At 56.5% G+C, this 19282-nt stretch overlaps 1 protein-coding gene across 1 annotated transcript; it reads right to left on the bottom strand.

Annotated features, from left to right (window-relative positions):
• Positions 1 to 200: 200 nt before the first annotated feature.
• On the bottom strand, positions 201 to 18188 carry KCNH6 (potassium voltage-gated channel subfamily H member 6). Its single transcript, XM_045836930.1, has 13 exons — positions 17927 to 18188; positions 16881 to 17111; positions 11747 to 11908; positions 11440 to 11645; positions 10674 to 11099; positions 9094 to 9493; positions 7860 to 8059; positions 7445 to 7697; positions 4311 to 4504; positions 2729 to 2813; positions 1991 to 2159; positions 1122 to 1308; positions 201 to 1038 (listed from the first exon to the last, which is right to left on the bottom strand). Exons 1-13 carry the CDS (start codon positions 18000 to 18002, stop codon positions 763 to 765), a joined length of 2865 nt encoding a protein of 954 aa, XP_045692886.1. The 5' UTR covers positions 18003 to 18188; the 3' UTR covers positions 201 to 762.
• Between the last annotated feature and the right edge of the window lie 1094 nt (positions 18189 to 19282).

A 19282-nucleotide genomic window follows, 5' to 3' on the forward strand; every position in this document is an offset into this window, starting at 1 on the left:
CCTTCACCCCAGCTTGGCTAAGAGTCCGATGGTCCCAGGGTTCCTGGGTCCAGCAGGGCTACCTTCAAGTCCCCCAACGCACAGCTCTTTGTGAGAAGGGCTTGGAGAAGACAACTGACGTTGGGGTCATGGCATAGTCAAGGACATAACCACCCTCAGGTAAATGACACACTCAGCTCAAGGTGAAATGTGCAGACTTTATTAGCTGTGATACACTCCACTGTCCTCTAGGGTCCCAAAGGTCATCACAGAATCATCAGCAGCTGAGCAGCTGAGGGCTGGAGCACTGTGCCCTGATGTGTCCACTAGAAAGGACACATTCATCTCTAGCCTGGTCACAGGCTCTCGAAGCTGTGATCAACCTTGGGGACTGGGTCATGAGGTGGTGCACAGCTCTGAGCCAGGAGAGGGTTGCACCCAGCCCACAGCAAAGGTCTCACTCACACAGAAGATCAGAAACTTTTCTTTTCCTCACTGACACCTTCTATCCTGCAAGTTACCTCCATGCCCAAGACTCTTGCCCACCTTTCCCCAGGCTTGCTATCAAAACAGAGGCCTGGAGAAGGCTGGGAAAAGTCCTGAGCCTCCTCACCCCTGCCATCTTGGGTCACCTGGGTTAGCAGTTTGTAGCTACTCTAGGAGAAGAGTTTTCATTGGTCCATTTTGGCAGCTCTCCATTTTCCCCAAATCCTTAAGTCTCACCGCACCCATCTTCAACACCCTACTTCAACTTTAAGTCTTTTGTCTTGGGGTTCAGTGGCTTTAACTCCCTGAAAACCCAGGATCTGAGCCATGTCTCTGGAACTCCAGCTGCTTGGGGACTGAGCCAAGGTATTCTGGAAGGGAGGGGAAGCGGGAACCACAGATGAGACCCCGTGCCTCCAGGGGATGCAGCGTTGAGGCTAGCGATGACAGGAGCCTGTGAGGCTGCTCCAGTTCCAAAGACAGTGTCGGCGTTTTGGCCATGACCATGGCCAGGTGAGGCATCCTGGAGGGGGTGTGCCTGCACTTTTTCTCTAAGTTACCACCGCTTGGGGCCTGAGAGGGGCAAGAAAGAGGGAATGGGGGAAGGAATGCAGCTGCCTCCAGGCAAGCCCCTGGGGGTCCCCTCACCTGCTCACCTGTGCAAGGGGCAGACCACCCTGTGGCTGACTAATTCCTGGACTCTGAGTTGCTGAGGCCGCAGGAAACAAAGCCAGGTCATCAGAGGCTGGGGCTCCCAGAATGTAGCCGGTGTGACCCCGGGGCAGGGGCTGCCGAAGGAGTTGCAGGATGCGGCTGAGGTCTGAGGACATGCGGGACTCCAACCTGCCAGGCAGGACAGAACCCCACAGTCAGGGTCAGGATTGGGGCTGGCAAAGCAGTTCAGATCCTGAGGACAGATCCCAATTCTGTAGCCTACAGGCTGTTCCTGCTGGTTGGGATGGCAGCCTGGGGCCTACCTGAAGCTATTTCCCTGGTACCATCCATGGCCTTTGCCCAAATTCCCCTGAGCACACCCGAAAATAAGCAACCAGGCACCATACACACATTATCTGGTCCTCATCTAGAAGCTTTGACACGGGTATTCAGATTGTCCCCATTTCATGAAGGGCAAACTCAGGCACAGAGTGATTAAGTGACTTGCCCACACTCTTGCTGGTTAAATGCAGTGCTGGAATTTGAACCCAGGATTATACTGCCCCTAAACCCTAACTCTGTCACCACAGCCCTGTCATCCACAGACCACACCCCTTTTCCAAGTTCCCATGAAATTTGTTTCTGCAGGAAGTTGTGCCCCTCCCTCAAAAAAGCTTCCTGAGCTTGCTCCAGGGTTTGCTGGGACAGACATCAGGGCTGCGGAGGACTGTGGCTAAATTGGGCAGGCCATTCTGAAACTTACAGGATGTCCCGTGATGCTACTGAACTACCAGGAGGGGGCACCCGTGTCCAGCCTGCTGCTGCGCTTGCTCTCTGCAGCCCTCAGAACCCGGCCTTGCAGGGCACTCACCTGTTCATCTGGGCCTGGAGCTGCTCTAGCCTGGAGCTCAGATCCAGGGGCCAGCAGTCTGGGTCTCCCTGAGGATCTGGAGGGCTGTCCCTTGGCCTTGAGGGCACTTGCTGCAGCAGCTCAGGCCAGAGGCCAGATGCATCTGAGAGGCTCAGGGAAGGTGCTGCACCTGCAGGAGGGAAGGGAAGCCTGAGCTTGGCCTAGGGGATTCCCACACCTCAGCCTATGCCCCTCCCCCTGCCTGCAGTGGGAACACAGGGCGGGAGGAGTGGCTGTTTTTACCTGGGTGCCCTGGAGTATGAGGTCCTGCCTCCATAGAGGTCTGGCATCCATGACCCAGAAGGCTGTAGCTCTGGGACGGGGCTAGGGTCCCAGAACTGGGGGACTGGCTGGGTGGGGACATCTAGCTCTGGCCTCACTGTCCAGGAAGCTGAAGCCCAGTGGGTCCCCTGGTGCCTTGATATGGAATCCCAGGGGCTCAGCCAGTATTCCCCCTCCCACCTTTTTGTGTTAACACTAGGCACCCGGCTAGTCCTCGCTCTGTCTCTAAGTACACAGGGGGAGGGAGGGGACAAGGCCTCCAGTACCAGGCCTAGGGAGGGAGACCCCCTCCACTCATCCAGGGCCTGGGGAGGCCTCTCCCAGAGGAAGCGGGATGGAAGAACCGAGAAGGCGCAGGAGACTGGCAGGGGCTTTGGCTGGGGCAGAGCAGACGCTGCCAGAGGCCGGCTCGCTCACCTGACTGGCTGTCACCGAGGAAGAAGCCTTGGTGGTCCTGACTGTCTGGAGCCTGAAGGGGTGATGACTGGAGACCCCCATCTGCCTTGTGGGGAACAAGAGCATCAAGTAACAGGGACCAAAGCTGGGACAGGGACCCTTTGTTGTCCCTTGCTCCCTCACCCCCTTGTGACAACTAGGTGAGAAAATGAGAAAGAAGGAGAAAATGGTGAGAGGTGGCTGGGCTCCCCACCCCCCCTTGGTTATGCTCCAGGCAGCTTCCTGCAGGCTCTCTCCTAGTGGGTGGGCAGGAGATGCACAGGGGCCTGGAGACATGTGACCCCCACAGAGCTTTGGGAAAGGCTGCTTTGAGCATCCAGATTGGGTGGAAGGGAGGCAGGAGAAATGTTCTTCCCATCCTCCCTTTCCTGAATGCCCTGGTGCTCCAGCCTCAGTGTGGGACAGTGGGGAGTCTTCTTTGAGGAGAAAGGGCCTGGAACCCCCAGTCTATTCAGGAGGTGCCCTCAGCAGCACCCTTGGTGGCTCACCCTTCTGGTACCCCCAGTTAGGAGCCACCCAGGGGGCTGCAGATGCCCACGAAAACCACATCACTCTTGCCCTCGTGTCCAGCCACATGGGGAGGGGAGAGACTGATGGGGGGGATAACAGCAAAGGGCACAGTGTGCAGAGGGCTATCTTTAGTAAGAAAACCTGTCTCAGCACTATACCCTCCATTCCGGGTGTGGGGCCTGGGTCAGCAGAGCCCCTCCTCCTGAGGCCAGGGGGTCATGTTGGGGGAAAGGAGGGCTCAGAGCCAGGGCCTCAGCCACTGCTGCCCCTGCCAAACGTGCTGGCCACCTCCTTCCCACCGGCTGATTCCGGGCCCCCTCCTCCATGCAGCCGCGCTTCCAGTCTGTACGGCCTGTCCCATTCCTTGGCAACCCTGAGCTCCACAGAAACCTTTGGTCTCCCTGCACACCTCGTGCCTTCCTTGGTTATTTCACTGTGCAGCTCTTTATTTTTCCTGACTTGCTTAATCTCCTCCACTGAGTGTTAAGATTGAGAGGAGAGACAGCTCTTTCACTTCTTAACACCCCTGGGCCCTGGTGCCGTGAGCCCCTGGAAAGCAAACACCCTCCTTTTCAGCTTGGTACGTGGGTGGGAGGAGCCTGGGCTAGGGAGTCACACAAACTTGACTCCACAGTTTGGCTCTGCCATTGACTGTATGGCGGCTTCCTGTGGGGCTGTATGGCTTTAGTAAATTTATCCTCTCTGGCCCCTGTTTCCTCATCTGAGAAATGAGGATAATAATACCATCTGCATGGAGAGGACTAAATGGGATAATACAAAGGAAGCTCAGCACTCAGCACACAGAGGGTGCTCAGTTACTGGTAGCTATCGTAATACTTAGCCTTAAACAGGTCATAGTAGACACAGAAGAAATTACGGTACAGAACACAGAGTGGGGTTGAAAGAAAAGGAGATGGTCAGATGGGTCCCCCCAGGCCAGGCAGGCCACGCTCTCAGCAGGCTGCCTGAGCATTATCTGTTACCAGCTGGCCAAGGACCACCACCCACCCTGGCCCACCCAGCCCAGACTCACGTCCCGCAGGTTGAAGGTGACTTCCAGCTTACTCCAGAAGCTGTCTGCGAAGGCAGGGTACATGTCCAGCACCTCCAGCAGGTCTGTCCGCTGGATCTTGTGCAGGTCGCAGTAGGTCAGGGCCCGCACATCCGCACTGGACTTGCCGGGCTGGGCATGGAGGCTAACAGGCTCCCCAAAGATGTCGTTCTTTCCTGCCAGCCAGAGGGACGGGGATCTCCCCAGGGTCTGACTCCAAGCTCTCCTCTAAGGAGCTTCCCCGAGCAGCCTCGTTCAGGAACTCTCTCCCACCTCAGCGATTCTGCCAGGCTGGGGTCTGGTGCTCAGGATCTAGCTCTGGGGACAAGGCTGGAGGAGCTGGCTGGGGATGAGGAGTGTGCACTTACCTTTCCTATGAGCTCTGCAGAGACCCTCCTTCTGAAGTGTGGGTGCTTCTGCTGTCCCCAGGCCCCGAATCCCCCTCCTAGTTCCACATGCTTTGGCACTGCCCCTCCCCCTGCCCCGGGGGACAGTGAGAACTAAAGGCTCCATGCTCGACCTCTGCCCTTCTCCTCAGCCTGTGTCAGTGACATAAGAGTGCAGGCAACCCAGGGCCAGGAGCACCGGGCTCCCCCAGCACAGAGCCTGAGGCTTCTGTTTGAGTTCCCACTCCCCGTCCTGGGGCCGGGTAACCAGTGTGGCCCTGGCAGAGGAGGCCTGGGGAAGTCACTTACCCTTTTTGGGCCCCAGTGTCCTCATCTCTAAAATGGGAATAAGCATACCTGCCTTGACTACCCTCCGGGCTGTCCATAGGAGCAGGTGAGACACTTGAGAAAGTACCTTGAGTAGTAAGAGGCACCAGGCAGGTTGATGCAAGTCACTGGTATTGACAGATGCGCAGGGTGGACATGGGCTGATACTTGGGGCAAATGTCAAGGGCATTCAGTCTTCCTGGTGCCATACTGTGCTGGCCACAGGGTATATACATGAATAAGATGCTGCCCCACCCACAAGAAGTCCCTGACATTCTTGTGAGATGGGCACACAAGCAAAAGCAACTAGTTTACAAAATGACCTTTGATCCTTAAATAGGGAAGAACCGAGAACTATGGGGACACCGAGGAGGGAGGGGTCATTGCACTAGGAGTACTTGGGGGCAGGGAGGAGGGGGGCTTAGAGAAGCAGTGAAATGGGGGCTGGGTTGTGAGAATTAAGGAGGTCTGGACCCCAAGGAGAAAGGCAATCTGACCAGAAAAAAACAGTGTGTGGTCAGTGCTGTAGTTGGGCTGGAGGGCAGAGAGCCCAGGGCCGGGGTGGGGTGCATTGCTTGCTTTGACATCCACTCCCTACACCAAGTTCAGCCCCCTTGGCCCAGCGCTACCAAACAAGGGTCACTAATGGTTTTTGCAGACAATGATGGATGGAGGCCAGGACCTGTCTCCCAAGAAAACAAGCCCTAAGGTCATTCACAGAGGGGAAAACTGAGGCTTAGAGAGGGAAGGGACTTTACAGGGTCACATATGAAACCCGGGAGCTTGAAACCCAGGCAACATTATAAAGCGATGGTTTTCCAGTAGATGAAGGATTATGATCTAATGTTCATTTCCACTCAGGACAAAATGAGAAAATTTCACGTCTCTAACTGAAACTTAAATTGGACTGGCTTCTTAATTATTAATAATAATTATTATCCCTCCCATTTGGATGGCACTTCTAAAGTAGGCTGGCAGAGGGAAGTTCTCAGATAGGAGATGTGCTTAAGCTCAGCCATGAAGGATGACCAGAGTCTCCAGGCAGGAGAGCAAGGCAGGTGCTCCAAGCAGAGCTGCAGCCTATGCAAAGGCAGGGACGCGTAACAGAGACAGGCAGCTCTAGAGAATGATTAGTAGTTTCATGGCTGGAACCTGAAGTTCAGAGGGAGGGTGGCAGGACCTCAGGTAGCCATACTGGGGAGAACTGTGCACACAGGGGTTTACTCTTATCTGCGGGCCATGGGGAACCGTGGAAGGACTTAGAGCAGAAGAGCAGTGTGCACAGCCGGCAGAAGGGAGAAGATGGAGTATGGGAGCAGATCAGATGCAGGCCCATGGGGAAGGAGCTCCTGACACCTGCCCAGGAAGGACGTGATGAGGCCTGGGCCCAGGTAGGGACAAGAGCCATGTGTGGGACAGATGGGGCTCTACGGCTGCCTGGATGAGGGGCAAGAAGATCCCTAGCTCAGGCAACAGATGGTTCACAGTAACAGTGATGCCAGCGGAGCCACCTTTGAGGGCAGATGACGATTCAAGGGTGAGATATGTTGTTTGGTCGTCCCAAGGACTCTGAGGGTGGCCATGCCAGGAAGGAGCGGAATATTCCTGTCTAAGGAGAGGCTGGGGCTAGGACAGAGTTCCGGGTGCCTGTGGCACAGATGGAGGCTGAGACGCTGAGAGCTCGGAGCTGGCTAAGGTGAGGGTGCAGGGTGTGGAGAAGAGGCCAGAGCCCCACACTTGGTGAGCACCAGCTGAGGGCAGACCAGAGGGTCACAGAAGCCCGAGGGGGGCCAGGCCACAGTGGCTGGAGGGCAGCCCTGCCCTGGAGAGCAAAGGAGGGCAAGGATGCCATCCTGGTCAGGGACTGGGGGTGGGCTAAAGTCAGGGGAGGGAGGGAGAGGCAAGGAAGATGAGAGAGAGACCCCTGTGAAGCTCAGAGAAATGGCCTGCCCAAGGTCACACTCACACAGCTGCTAAGTGGCAGGGGTGCATGTGCCCCACATCTGTCCCCTGCCCAGTGCTCATATCGTTCCTTCAAAGTTCAGCTGTCCCTGCAGTTGTGTTGAATAACACAGGAAACTCGCTCCACCCCAGACAAATCCTTGCCCTCTCACTCTGTGCTCCCCAAGAGTGAAAGGCGGTAGGAGCTTGCCTGGTCTTCCGGGTCAGACACGTGGCCCTGAAACCCCTGCTTGGCAACTTACCAGCATGATCTCTCTGAGCCTCAACTTCCCTATCAGGAAAATGGACCTATGGCAGAGGTTTGTTTTAAGGATTCAGTGAGCTGGGGATAAAGCTGTCTGTGGTACACGCTCAGCACATACAGGTTATAAGAGGTGCTACCATCGTCATTAGAATGGAGTGGTCTAATCCCGCTGCCCCCACTCTCCCCGCCTGACCTACCTAGGATGGCCACGACCACGTCGTCGCGCAGGATCTCGATGGAGCCACGGGAGATGAAATAAAGCGTGGAGAGCACGTCGCCGAGGTGCACAAGCGTGTCCCCCGGCGGTGCATGCGTCGTCTTGAACTTGACGGCAAGCGCGCGCAGGCAGCCCTTGCTGGCTCCGCGGAACGCGGGGCAGTGCTGCAGCAGCGCGCGGTGCAGGTGCAGGCAGATGTCGGCCTGCAGGCACTCAGGGAAGCCCTTCAGCACCTGAAAGTCGAAGTGGGTGGGGGCGGGGCTGGGGGAGCAGGCAGGGAGGGCTCTGGGAGCGTCCTGAGCCCATGGGACCTTGTATTCCCCCGCGGCATTAGCCAGAGCTGGGACTTGAGCTGGGTCGTCCACTCCACCCAGGGCAGGGCGGCGGGAGCTCACCGCGTTCATGTCGATGCCGTTGGTGTAGGACCAGGCGTGTTGGAAGTACTCTTCCAGGCGCTGCCGCAGCGGGCTGGGGATCTGGTGGAAGCGGATGAATTCCTTGACACGCAGCATCTGCGTGTGGTAGCGCGCGGTGCCTGAGTACAAGCGCTGGATGATGGCGGACACGTTGCCAAAGATGCTGGCGTACATGAGGGCTGGGGCGGGGTAGCGAGGATGCGAGGAGTGAGCTCCTCTGCATGCCCCAGGCCTCACCAGCCCAGGGCCTGCTCCAAGCCTCCCTCTTCCTGGGAGCCCTCTGTCCAGCGCAAAGTCAGAAGTGCCCAGGACAGCACCAGGGCACCTGGAGGACAGAGGCCCCATAGGCTTTCTGCCCTCCTCCCTCTGCCCTGTGCCTCTTGGCATCTTCCCAGGACAGCTCTAGGGCACCTGGGCCCAGAGGCCAAACTCCTGAGAAGGAAGAACTAAGGCAGTGGAAATTTTTTGTTCAGATTTGTTTTCTCTTTCAGCTGTAAAAATATAATAAAGGGAAAACTCTTGGTCTCTTGTTTTCACCCATTTTTTTTCTTGTTTTTGTTTTTCTGGGTTTTCACATCTCTAAATACTCTGAACATGACAACTTAGTCTATGTGTAAAATTCCACACTGCCTCTTGTGTTCCTAGACCAGGCGTCTAGGGAGGCAGGCAGCGCATGCAGTGCAGGGCCTGAGAGCACACAGCCTGGGAACTGCCCCTGGACTGGAACTGGGTCTCTGTGTATCCCCAGGCAAGTTAGAGCCTCTGCTTTCTTGGTCTGTAAACTGGGCCCATAATACAGCCCTCATGGGGGTAATGATGGGAATGAAATGGGGGCCTTTGACAAGCACTTCAAAGAGTGCCTGGCAGCTCTGGCTTCACGGGCACGCAAGCTGTGCTAAGAAGGGGACTGCATTTGGTTTATTCTCTGCTCTCACCATCTTTGAGATTCTTAATGTTTTTTAAACAAAGGACTCTACATTTTTATTTTGCACTGGGCCCTGCAAATGATAAAGCTGGTCCCAGTTCCTGGCATATAGCAAGGGCTGTCCGGGTATTAAATTCTGTGTATATTGGTGTATACTGGCAATATTTCACCGTGCTATATGCTTAGGATCTGCCCATCACACACGTTGTTACTGTGTTCTGTTATGTCTCATTACAAAACTAAACTTGAATTCTGTGGGTAAGGCCAGGGGCATGAGGAGGTACTCACAGCCGATGAGCATGACGCAGATGGAGAAGACCTTCTCTGAGTTGGTGTTGGGGGAGACATTGCCGAAGCCCACGCTGGTGAGGCTGCTGAAGGTGAAGTAGAGGGCAGTGACATACTTGTCCTGCACTGAGGGGCCGGAGGCCGGGTCGCTGCCATTGTAGCGCTTGCCAAGCTGCTCGCCCAGGCTGTCCAGCCAGCCGATCTTGGGCTCCAGGTAGGGCCGCTCCACGTTGCCGATGGCATACCAGATGCAGGCTAGCCAGTGCGCGATGAGCGCAAAGGTGCACATTAGCAGGAAGAGCACGGCTGCCCCGTACTCGGAGTAGCGGTCCAGCTTCCTGGCCACACGCACCAGCCGCAGCAGCCTCGCCGTCTTCAGCAGCCCAATCAGGGTCGTGGTCTGCAGGGGCAGGGAGGGAGCCATGTGGCAGGTGGTCAGCCCTTGAAAGGCTGTGCTTAGGACCATATTTGTTTATTCATGCATATGAGTCACTCATGCATATGTTTACTCATGTATATGACCACAGAGTCACTCAACAAACACTCAAGAAGAACCTGCTCTGGGCCAGGATCTTGGCAGCAGGGTACAGCATAGAACCTTAAAGAGCTCTCAGCCTAAAGCTCAAAACCAGTGTTATGGTTACTAGGACAGCAATCTAGGGAGAGCACAGAGGAAGGGGAGGTCGAGTCTGCAGGAGCAAAGCAGGGAGGCTACACAGAGGAGGTGACACATGAGCTGAGTCTTGAGATGAGGCTGGGCCTCCAGGCAGATAGGAGGGAGAGGGAAAGGGCATTCCAGGCTCAGGGAGTGGCATGCGCAAAAACCTGGAGGTGTGAAATGGCACAGTTCACGTGGGAACCAAGTGTGGCGCTACGGCCTGCAGCTCAGTAAGGAAGGTGGCGGAATAGAGGGAAATGAGCCTGGAAGATGGGCAGGGGCTGCTCCTGTGGGCCTGAGGGTCCATAAAGAGCTTGGCTTTATCCCAAGCCACTGGGGAGCCATTTCCAGTTGTGAGGACAGGATCAGATAAGTAGCAGGCTCATGCGAGTGATCTGAAACTCTCTCTGGCTTCTGTGTGGAGCGGGGGAGGCTGGCAGGTGTGGGGCTGGGGTGGGCCACTCAGTGTCTAGTCAGGGGCAGTGGGGGTGGAGAAGAGTGGAGAGGACTTGGGAATAGATTTGCTGGGAGGGGGTGGGTGTGGGAACAAGGAATCGTAAGGGACTGCCCCTGCTGTACAAGCTGGGGGGTGACTGGCAGGTGAGAGGAGCACAGAAGATAGAGCTGTCTGGACTGGAAGGCTGATCCCAAAGAGGTGGTGCAGAAGGACGTAGTGGGACTAGAATCTGTACAAAAAGCATGGAAACACCCTCACAATAGTTATTCGAAGTGGACTTGGCGCAGTGGAGGGACTCAGGAGTGAGAGGGGGTCAGGCTGCGTTAAGGAACAGCTTGCACGAGGGGCTGGAGCTACAGGAATGTCCATCCCAGAAGGGGCCGAATTCTGGAGCACAGGGAGGCCACCCAGACCCGGGGCCAGTCCTTCTCCAGCTGCAGGACCTGACCCAGAGGGTTCGCTCACCTCATCAGAGCCAGTGCGGAAGATGAGCAGATCAAAGGGGATGGCTGCCACCATGTCAATAAGGAACCAGCCCTTGAAGTAGTGGACGGCGATGCGGCGAGGGTGGCTGACCACTTCGTCGTTGGTGTTGACATAGGTGGTGCGGAAGTTGATGACAATGTCCACAACAAACATGATGTCCACGATGAGGTCCACCACGGTAAGTGGACTGCAGGTGTAGCTGCAGTCCCCGCGCTGAGACTCGTCCTGGTTGCTGAGCAGGAAGGCAGCTGAGTAGGGCGTGAAGACGGCCGTGTAGATGACCAGCAGCAGGATGAGCCAGTCCCACACAGCCTTGAAGGGGCTGTAGTGCAGGAGGGTCCCACGGTGCATGCGCGGTGCCTGCAGCTTGTACTCGGGCAGCACGTCTGCACCCAGGGATAGGACCTAGGGTGGGGGCCATGGAGTGGTCGGTGGGGCAGCCACCGCTGGTGAGGTGGGTCAGGAAGAGGTGAAGATGCGGGGTGATGCCTAGGAAGGCCCCGTGGAGCCTGGACCAGTGCAGGCCTCCCCTGGGGCCAGCTCTCAGAGCTTTCTATGGCAAGAGTCAGATTTGGGTATGAAGCTAATCTGGGGCCTCGACAGGCCCTGAGTACCAGGGAGCCTTTACTATTTCTCGTATGTCCTAGTGGGGTTTGATCCTTACGTTCAGCTGAGCCCTCTCCACTCTGCCCTCCCACCCTCAAGGCCCGGCCCAGCCCTGTGTGCCCCACCCTGCAGGCCAAACCTGGGTGACCTTCTCGGTGACATTCTGGGTCCGCTCCACCACCTTGTGGGGTGCAATGATCTCAATCTCCGTGGTGGAGCCTGAGCGGTGCTTCTCCAGGTTAAACTCCACGAAGTTGAGTGTGAATTGCGGAATTTGGCTGATGGTCCTGTACTTGACCCTGCTCGTGCCGTGCCCCTGTGTACCCGGCCTGCCGTGAGAGCCCTCTGAAAGCGGGGCCAGAGTCAGAGCAGCCAGGCCCAGGGATCAGCTGCTCTGTCTGGTGCCCCCACTGGCTCCTCCCTCCAACACCTGTACCCCACCTCACCAGAGCCCAGGAAGCTCGGAGGCAGCAGGCGCTGGGACAGGCTGCGGCTCCCGCTCTTGGCCAGGAGTTGGGCCAGATCCTCGAAGTTGAGGATGAACATGATGACGGCTCCATCCTCATTCTTCACGGGCACCACGTCCACCAGGCAGCGAAAGCTGGAGGCTGCAAACACCATGGTAGGGGCTGGCCACTGAGGGGGTCCTCTCCTGCAGGAGCCTGGCCAGGGGAAGCTAGGGAGAGGGCTGGGTAAAGGTCAAATTAAGGGCAGCCACAGGGTGAGGAGGCCTGAACAGAGGGTTGGGGATGCCACAGAGCAGAGGTGGGGAGAGCAGCTAAGCTGCTCATTAGGAGATAATGTAGCATCAGGTCCAAGCCCATGCTCAGCTCTCAGCTCAGGGCTTAACCTTGAGGTTTGCTTCTGCTGTAATTAAAGCAGAGCAGATGCGGGTGGATTAGGTGTGGGGGGCGGTGGTCAGGCATTCTATCCTGTGAAGCTCTGGCTGGCCCTGGGTTCAGCTCCCATGTTCCCATCCCACAAAGCCGACACACGATGAAGGACTTCATCACTGAGAACATACTAAGTGCTGGACACCAAGCCATTTGCCATATGAGGCCTCAGTCTCCATGATGGAGCACAGTGGGCTTTGGGGGTGGAAGGCAGAGACCCCCATTCTGCAGATGAGAGCCTGGTTTCTGAGAAACTGACTCGCTGGGGCTGGGAGGGGACACGGAGCAGGGATCCCTGAGTGCTCAGTACACAACAGCCTGGAGAGGGGAAGGGGCTTGTCTGGCAGGGGAATGCTGGAGTGAAGGCCAGGCTGCCGCTCCAGGCCTGGAAGGGGAGCAGGGTTTCAAGGCAGCGGCGCAGGGGGGACAGTGGGCTGGGGTCTGGAGAGGAAGACAGATGGCAGTATGGGGACAGGACAGACCCCTCCTGCCACTCTCTCCACCCTCTTGGGCAGCCCAGATCTAGCCTTTTGCCTTACTGTTCCTCTCATTCTGTTTGCTGCAGGGTCTTGCTCCCCTGCCACTGTGGGTGGACGGAACAAAACAAGCTAAAATTTGCCTTTGGGCTGGGTGGGTGGGTGGGTGAGCCTCCTCTCCATGGTACCTGGTGGTGCCACGTCCCTCAGTCAAACCACTGGTGGGTGTCAGGCCCAAAGCAGGATTCTAAGGGGCAAGGGCCTCAGGTGAACGTGCAAACCAAATGACAGAGCTGCCCAGGCTGGGGTCTGTCTCATCTGCCAGCAGCCAGCACCTGTCCCAGGTGTTGCTTGTTGATCGAGTGGATGGATGTGCATGTAAATGTGAGAGAGTGGGAGGTCTGCTGGCAGGAATATCGCTCCTTTGGGGTCTACTGGAGCCACTCTTCCCCCACTTCCCATTAGTGCTCACTCCCCTAGGTGTCTCTTCGCAGCCATCAATACTGGGGTGCAGCTGAGCTGTCTCGGTCTTCCCTCCCACATTCCTCCCTGGGAGCAGGAATCTCCTGGATCAGATTCCCGGACTCCCAGGCACCAGGCAGCCATCTGTCAGCTGCTGTACTGAGCCCCAGGGGAGACATCCACACTGAGAAGAGGCCACCCATATGCCTCTGGGACCCACTCCTGGGCTCACAGTGCTGTAGGCCTGCCTCCTGGGCCAGAGCCTGACACCCTTGTCCGCCTGGGGCATGGCAAGGCATGGGCACTGGGACCTAGCCAGGAAGCCTCCTTGGCCAGCAGCCGAAGACACTGCTGCGAAGGTCAGACTACCTCCTCATGTTCTCTGGCATTGCAGAGATCTGGCCTGGCAGGGGGCAGGGAGAGGGCATAGCTGGGCAGAAGGGCAGAGCTTCCGGGTTCTCTATGCTGCTGGGAGCAGCCAAAGCCCAGTCTTTGAGTGGCTGTACCCATCCACTGATGCTATCTTTGGAAAACTGAAGCTGAGAATGGACCGAAGACCAGCCATCACAGCAGTGAGGCCTGGAGGGGGTCATAGGCGGCACACCCATGCCTGACCTTCATGCTTGCTGTCCATGGGGTGTGCAGAGACAGGAGGCTACGAGGGTTTGGATGAATTCAGAGCATTCTTTCCACCCATCCCTAGACTATCCTTGCTCATGAATAACCGTGGGTGATCAGAAGTTGGTGTGTTGTCCTAGGCTATGCCTGGGAGTGGCAGTGTTCGTGTGCCCTTGCCTTGTTCCTAGAGGAAGGGCCCCACTCTCTGTCTCATACTCCCTTTTAGGGGCTCCTCCTACCACCCACCTCTCTGACCAAGAGCAGCAGTTTTGTCTGCCACCCCCCCCCCCACACACCACCCTTCTTCTGCTCTTCTCTGTCTCTTGGATGTGCCCCTTCCTTCACGCTCGCTTTGTTCCCGTGCTCTCCTCTGCCCTTCAGCCCTTTTGCAACCTCTGCACAGCCTCCCTGCCATCTAGTACCTCCATCTCTTTATGCACATTACACCCAGGACTGTGGCGAGACTTCAGGAAGGAGCTGGTGCTACAAAACGCTGCCACTAAGACAGGGGCTATTCCTACCCACTCTCTGCTTGGTGTCCCTGGAACTCATGAGGACCCTGCCCTCCCCATCTGGAGCAGAGGATTGGAGGAGCCCCAGGCTTCCTCTAGTCTGACCTAAGGATTCGGGGACCCAGCAAAGCCAGGCCGGGCTGGTGCCCAGTGGAGGTAAGGGTAGGGGTAGGGGAGATCCAAGGGCTTCCCTTCTCTTCCTCTAGACTCTCATCGGTTCTAGTCTTGTGGCCATCCTGTCCCTCCTCATCTGTTAGGTTCACACTCTTCTTATAAAGGCAGATGGAGGAAGAGCCAATTTCTTAGGGGTCTCGGAGCCCTGTGTTAAGGGTGATTTTTGCCAAGTGCCCTGGCCTCTTTGAGCCCAACGTTATTCAGCTGCACAGTGTGGAGATACATGGACACGGATCTTCCCCTTTGACCAGGAGAACTGTCACTGGATTACTCCTTAGAGGAAAAAAGAATTATAAATAAACCAGCTACAATTCTGTTTAGTTTCCTACCTCCCTGGAATCAGGGAGAATGGGGCAGAGGAGGTATTAACCTGAGAAGGGAGGAAATTAGCATTAGGATGCACCTCAGCAGGATTGTAAGAGGTATATTAATATGATTTTTTTTTTAAAAAAGGTCATGTGGTCTGAATGGACCACGAGGTGAACACAATTATCTGAAAACCACATCCTTCCCTTAGCATAATGTAAGCTGGGACGCTTCCTTTTCTGGGCTCGTTTTTCAGGCCAAAGTGGCTCATTGCCCAGGCCATTTTGGGCAGGTCCAGGCGGTTAAAGGCTTGGACTGTAGGACAGAGAAAGGCTCGAGGTAGAGGTGGGGATCGATGGGCATTTGGGGGCATCAGGAACGTGGGTAGTTTCCCATTCTCGCCTAGGGTCAGCCTCTGAGACTAGGTTGTCAGGGTCCAGTCCCAGAGCTGGAGGACCCAGCAGGACTCAGAAGACCTGAGTCCTGATCTCAGAGGGCCAAGGCCTGGCCTTGACCTCTGCCCCCTGCTCAGTCAAATCCAGGGTGCTAAGGAGACTGTAAGAGTCCTGATCTGATATCTTCAGGAGTCTAGAATCAGACTCCTCTGGGCCCAGGTAGAGCTCTGATCTCAAGGAGATGGACAAAGAAAGACCTGTGATTCCCCCTCATTTCCTGCTGTCCCATCCTGTTCCTCCAGCACCCTTCTCATCCCCCTGACTGTCACCTCCTCCCTGCAATGATATGAGGAGAAGTCACAGCTTTTTTAAGTACTCTGACTTCATTAACCCTGTGAGTGCCGCCACACTAAGCCGGATTTTCCCTACTCCCCTTTCTCTACCTCTGCATTCACTTGGGTGGCAGCCGCAGGAGACAGCCGCAGGAGACAGCCACAGGGACAGTGAGGACCTGCCCAAGAAGCACCCCAGAAGCCCTTACACACACACACATATGCGCTCACACACATGTTTACGTTCACACTTACGCCCATGCTCCACACACACACCGGCCCTTGGAACTCGAGCTTCAGGGTCGCTCAGTCCAGTCCAGAGGTGCCTGACCCCCATCTGCACTCAGACAGCCCCTCAAGCCTGCTTTCCCTGGGGAGGCCTGTTCTGGGGCTTCCTTTCCCGAAAGTCCTGCCTCTGAGCACAGAGGCAGTTGGGGTCCTTTCTCCCCTCTTGGGATTACTCAGAACAGAGATGTCTCTAGGGAAGAACCCAGAGATTTGGCATCCGACGCCAGGTTGGAACCCAGCAGTAGGATGCTGGGCAAATCCCTTCATTTTCTTAAGCCTTGGTTTCCTCATCCATAAAATGAAAGGATTCATCTAAGTCAGTGGTTCCTAAACTTGCCAGAATATCCGAACCACCAGGGAGACTTTTCCAAATATACCTGTTTGGGCCTCACCTCACACCTCCGGGTCAATCTCTTTAGGAAAGGCGCGTTTTGAGAAACAAGCCGTAGGTAATTTCAAAGGGACTTTCAGGATCCTAGTTCCCACCCATCTCCCTCCGTGCCTCATCCAGTAGAGATTGAGAGGTCGCAGCAAGGAGAGTCTCAGGGGTCTGTGGAAGTCTTGAGCATCAGCCCCTGCCCTATGCTTTTGTTCTGCTTGCAGCAAACTTGGGCTGGTGTGACATCCCAAACTGGATGAACTTCCAGGTCAGGCCAAACTCCAGACCCTGTCTCCCCAGGGGACCAGGCTGGGAGAGCCAGACCCACCCCTCTTTCCCATCCAGCAGCCCCCATGCTTTGCTTGGCCACAGAGGCCTTGATTCCTCCCCTAATCCCCAGAGCAGACGGAGATGAGGAAAGGTTAATTTTCATCCCAGTTGCCTGACAGCTGGGGCTGACAGTGACAGAGTGGACAGTCAGGAGGCCAGGGACATCGGAGAGGGATGGTGGAGCGGGAGGCCCTGCCTGGAGTTAGGGCTCAACCTGGTGTCCAGTTTCTGAAAAGAACCTCTCAAGGCATCACATCCAATGCCCATCACTTCCCCACACAGATGAGGAAACTGAGGCCCACAGAGGAAGCAGGATTTATCCAGGTTCTTGGTCCTGGGGGGGTCAGTGGCCTCCCCGCAGTCACCTGGCAGTCCAAGAGAGGGGCCAACAACCTGCCACTCAAGGGAGTCTCACCATCCTTGCGGTAGTAGAGGATGTCCACCTTGCACTCCTCGGCCCCCAGCAGGGCCTGTGCCAGGCGGGACATGGCAGTGCGTGGGGTGTTGGGGCCCGTGAGGAAGTCGCAGGTGCACGGTTGTTGCATCACCTCCACTCGGGAGTAGCCGAAGAGTTCACAGAAGCCATCGTTGCAGTAAATGATGGCACAGTTCTCCATCTGGGCATTGGCGATCAGGAACTTTCGACCTGGGTGGGAGGGGTAAGGGGAAGGATTGGGTGGCAGGGAGGGAAAGATTATAGGGACTCTTGGCAGCAGTGAGGGGTATCTAGAGGAGGGAGCAGAGCAGTGACCATAATGAGGGAGGGGGTGGTCAGGTCTGGGGAGGGTGGGAAAACCAAGGAGTGCAGAAGCGGGGGTGGGGGGGGCAGGCCATGGGACTCCTGAGAGTTAATACGGGGGTGGTCAGGAGAGGGGAGCAGCACAGTGGCCAGAGAAGTGGGGGAAGGGATATCAATCCTGGGAATTGTGGGAAGACCAGGGTAATAAGGGGGTCAGTGAAGTGGGAAGGAGGCCTAAGGCTTCCTGGAGACAGTAGAGGGTCAGGAGTAGGGAGCAAGGATGTGACCTGGGGGTCAGGCCTGGGGTGAGCCCCTAGACCTAGAAAGGCCAGGGTGGTCAGGGTCAGGAGGTGAAAAGGAGAAAGTCGAGGAAACCTCCGGAGGGAGTGTGTGTGTGTGTGTGTGTGTGTGTGTGTGTGTGAAGAGGGGGAAGCCAGGCAGTGACTGAAGGGGAAGTCAGGGCTTAGGGGGCAAGAAAACAAATCAGCGGAGGAAGGAGGGGCTGTGCTCTGACACCTGTGCTCCAGTACAGAAGAGGGCAAGCATTTGAGGTAAGTGGGGCCCGCTGGAGAAGGTGTTCAGGGACATTAAAGCGAAGAATTTTGCATTCAGCATCCGGTAACCTCCACCCTGCTCTTTCCGAAGTTAGCAAAGGGGTCCGACTATTGCTGCCACGGAACCAGAGCTCCAGATCGACCCCCCACCCCAATGCAGACACTCACTCTGGCCCTCGAACTTGCGGATGATGGTGTCCAGATAAGTGTTTTGGGGCGCGACGTGGCCCCTGCGGACCGGCATTTTCCCGCCGCGGCCTCTGCCGCGGCTCCCCGCGTCTCCGCTTGTCCTCGGGTTCAGCGGCGTTTGGCTCTGGGGGGGGCGCCGCCCCCGGGGAGGGCGGCGGGGCTCCGTGCCCTGCCCGCCGCCTGCGTCTACGGTCCGCTTCCCTCCCGGGCCCTCCCGGGCGGCCTCTCGTCGCGCCTCCTCCCCTCCGAGTCCGCCCGGGAGCTGTCCGCGCCGCGGTGCTGAAAGAAGCCGCGCGGAGGCGGCGGGGCGGGGTCCGCGGGGCGGGGGCAACTTCTCCCGGACTCGACGGGGCAGGGGCGGGGCCACGACTCCTAGGGGGCGGAGCTGGGCGGGAGCCTCCAGGAATCGGGCAGGGCTTCTTTGTGGAGCTTCTGCTCTTGTTCCAGTGGCCAGTGGCCTCAGCCCCTCTAGGACTCTCTCGTGACACCGAAAGGCACTTTGGATGTTGCCGGGGCGAGTCTCTCAGGCAGGGCAAGGGGCGGGCAGAACGGGTTGTTAGAAGCCTCAGATGGTCTTCTGTTGAAGATTATCGCTGGACCTGATCCTGGCAATAGTGCGGTTAGATTCCTGCCTGTTTTGCCAAGTGCCCTCCAGCTGAACCCCAGTGCTCATGCAGAGCTCTTAATGGCAAACCCATCCAAGTTTTAGTCCTGGGAGAATGGGGTAGGAGTACACATAAAAGGTACAAGAAATATGCCGTCAGGTGCTTTCTTGAGAGGCCTGAGAGCTCTTAGCATACATGCGTTACTTGAGAGAAGACCAGATTTAAAACCACCTATTAACAAGTGACCACTGATAAAAGTTTCTGAGTACTGATTGAAAACACACTAGGAGAAAAAGATGGGGCGAGGTTTATTGAAAGAGTCTTCTCAGACATGAAAGAGAGAGAAATGGACCACTGTTCACTGAGCATCTCGGCGGGTTTGGAGCTTTGCAGAGGGTCCAGTTTTGAGCCAGACCCTGGAGGGCAAGCATTCAAAGGGGTCATGCACCTTAGGCAAAGGCCAGTGGCACAGTCAGTGCAAAGGCTCTGAGCTGGGGACTGGGGGAGGTGAGGTTGCAGCAAAGAGGAACTGATAAAGATTCTCAGCTGACATTTTGAACATCTAGATTTAATCGATGGAGAACAAGTTCTTACATAATTAGACATGAAAGAAATATTTCAGTGAAATAAACTTTACAAAAGCAGGTGGGGGAGGGAGGCTGGGCAGGGAAATGAACTCAGTGAGGTTTTTGCTGGAGACCAGGTGAGAGGCTTGGAGTCCTGGGCCGGC

Source organism: Phyllostomus hastatus, unplaced genomic scaffold (genome assembly GCF_019186645.2).
Source record: "Phyllostomus hastatus isolate PE091 unplaced genomic scaffold, TTU_PhHast_1.1 phas_contig_210, whole genome shotgun sequence".
Lineage (NCBI taxonomy): Eukaryota > Metazoa > Chordata > Mammalia > Chiroptera > Phyllostomidae > Phyllostomus > Phyllostomus hastatus.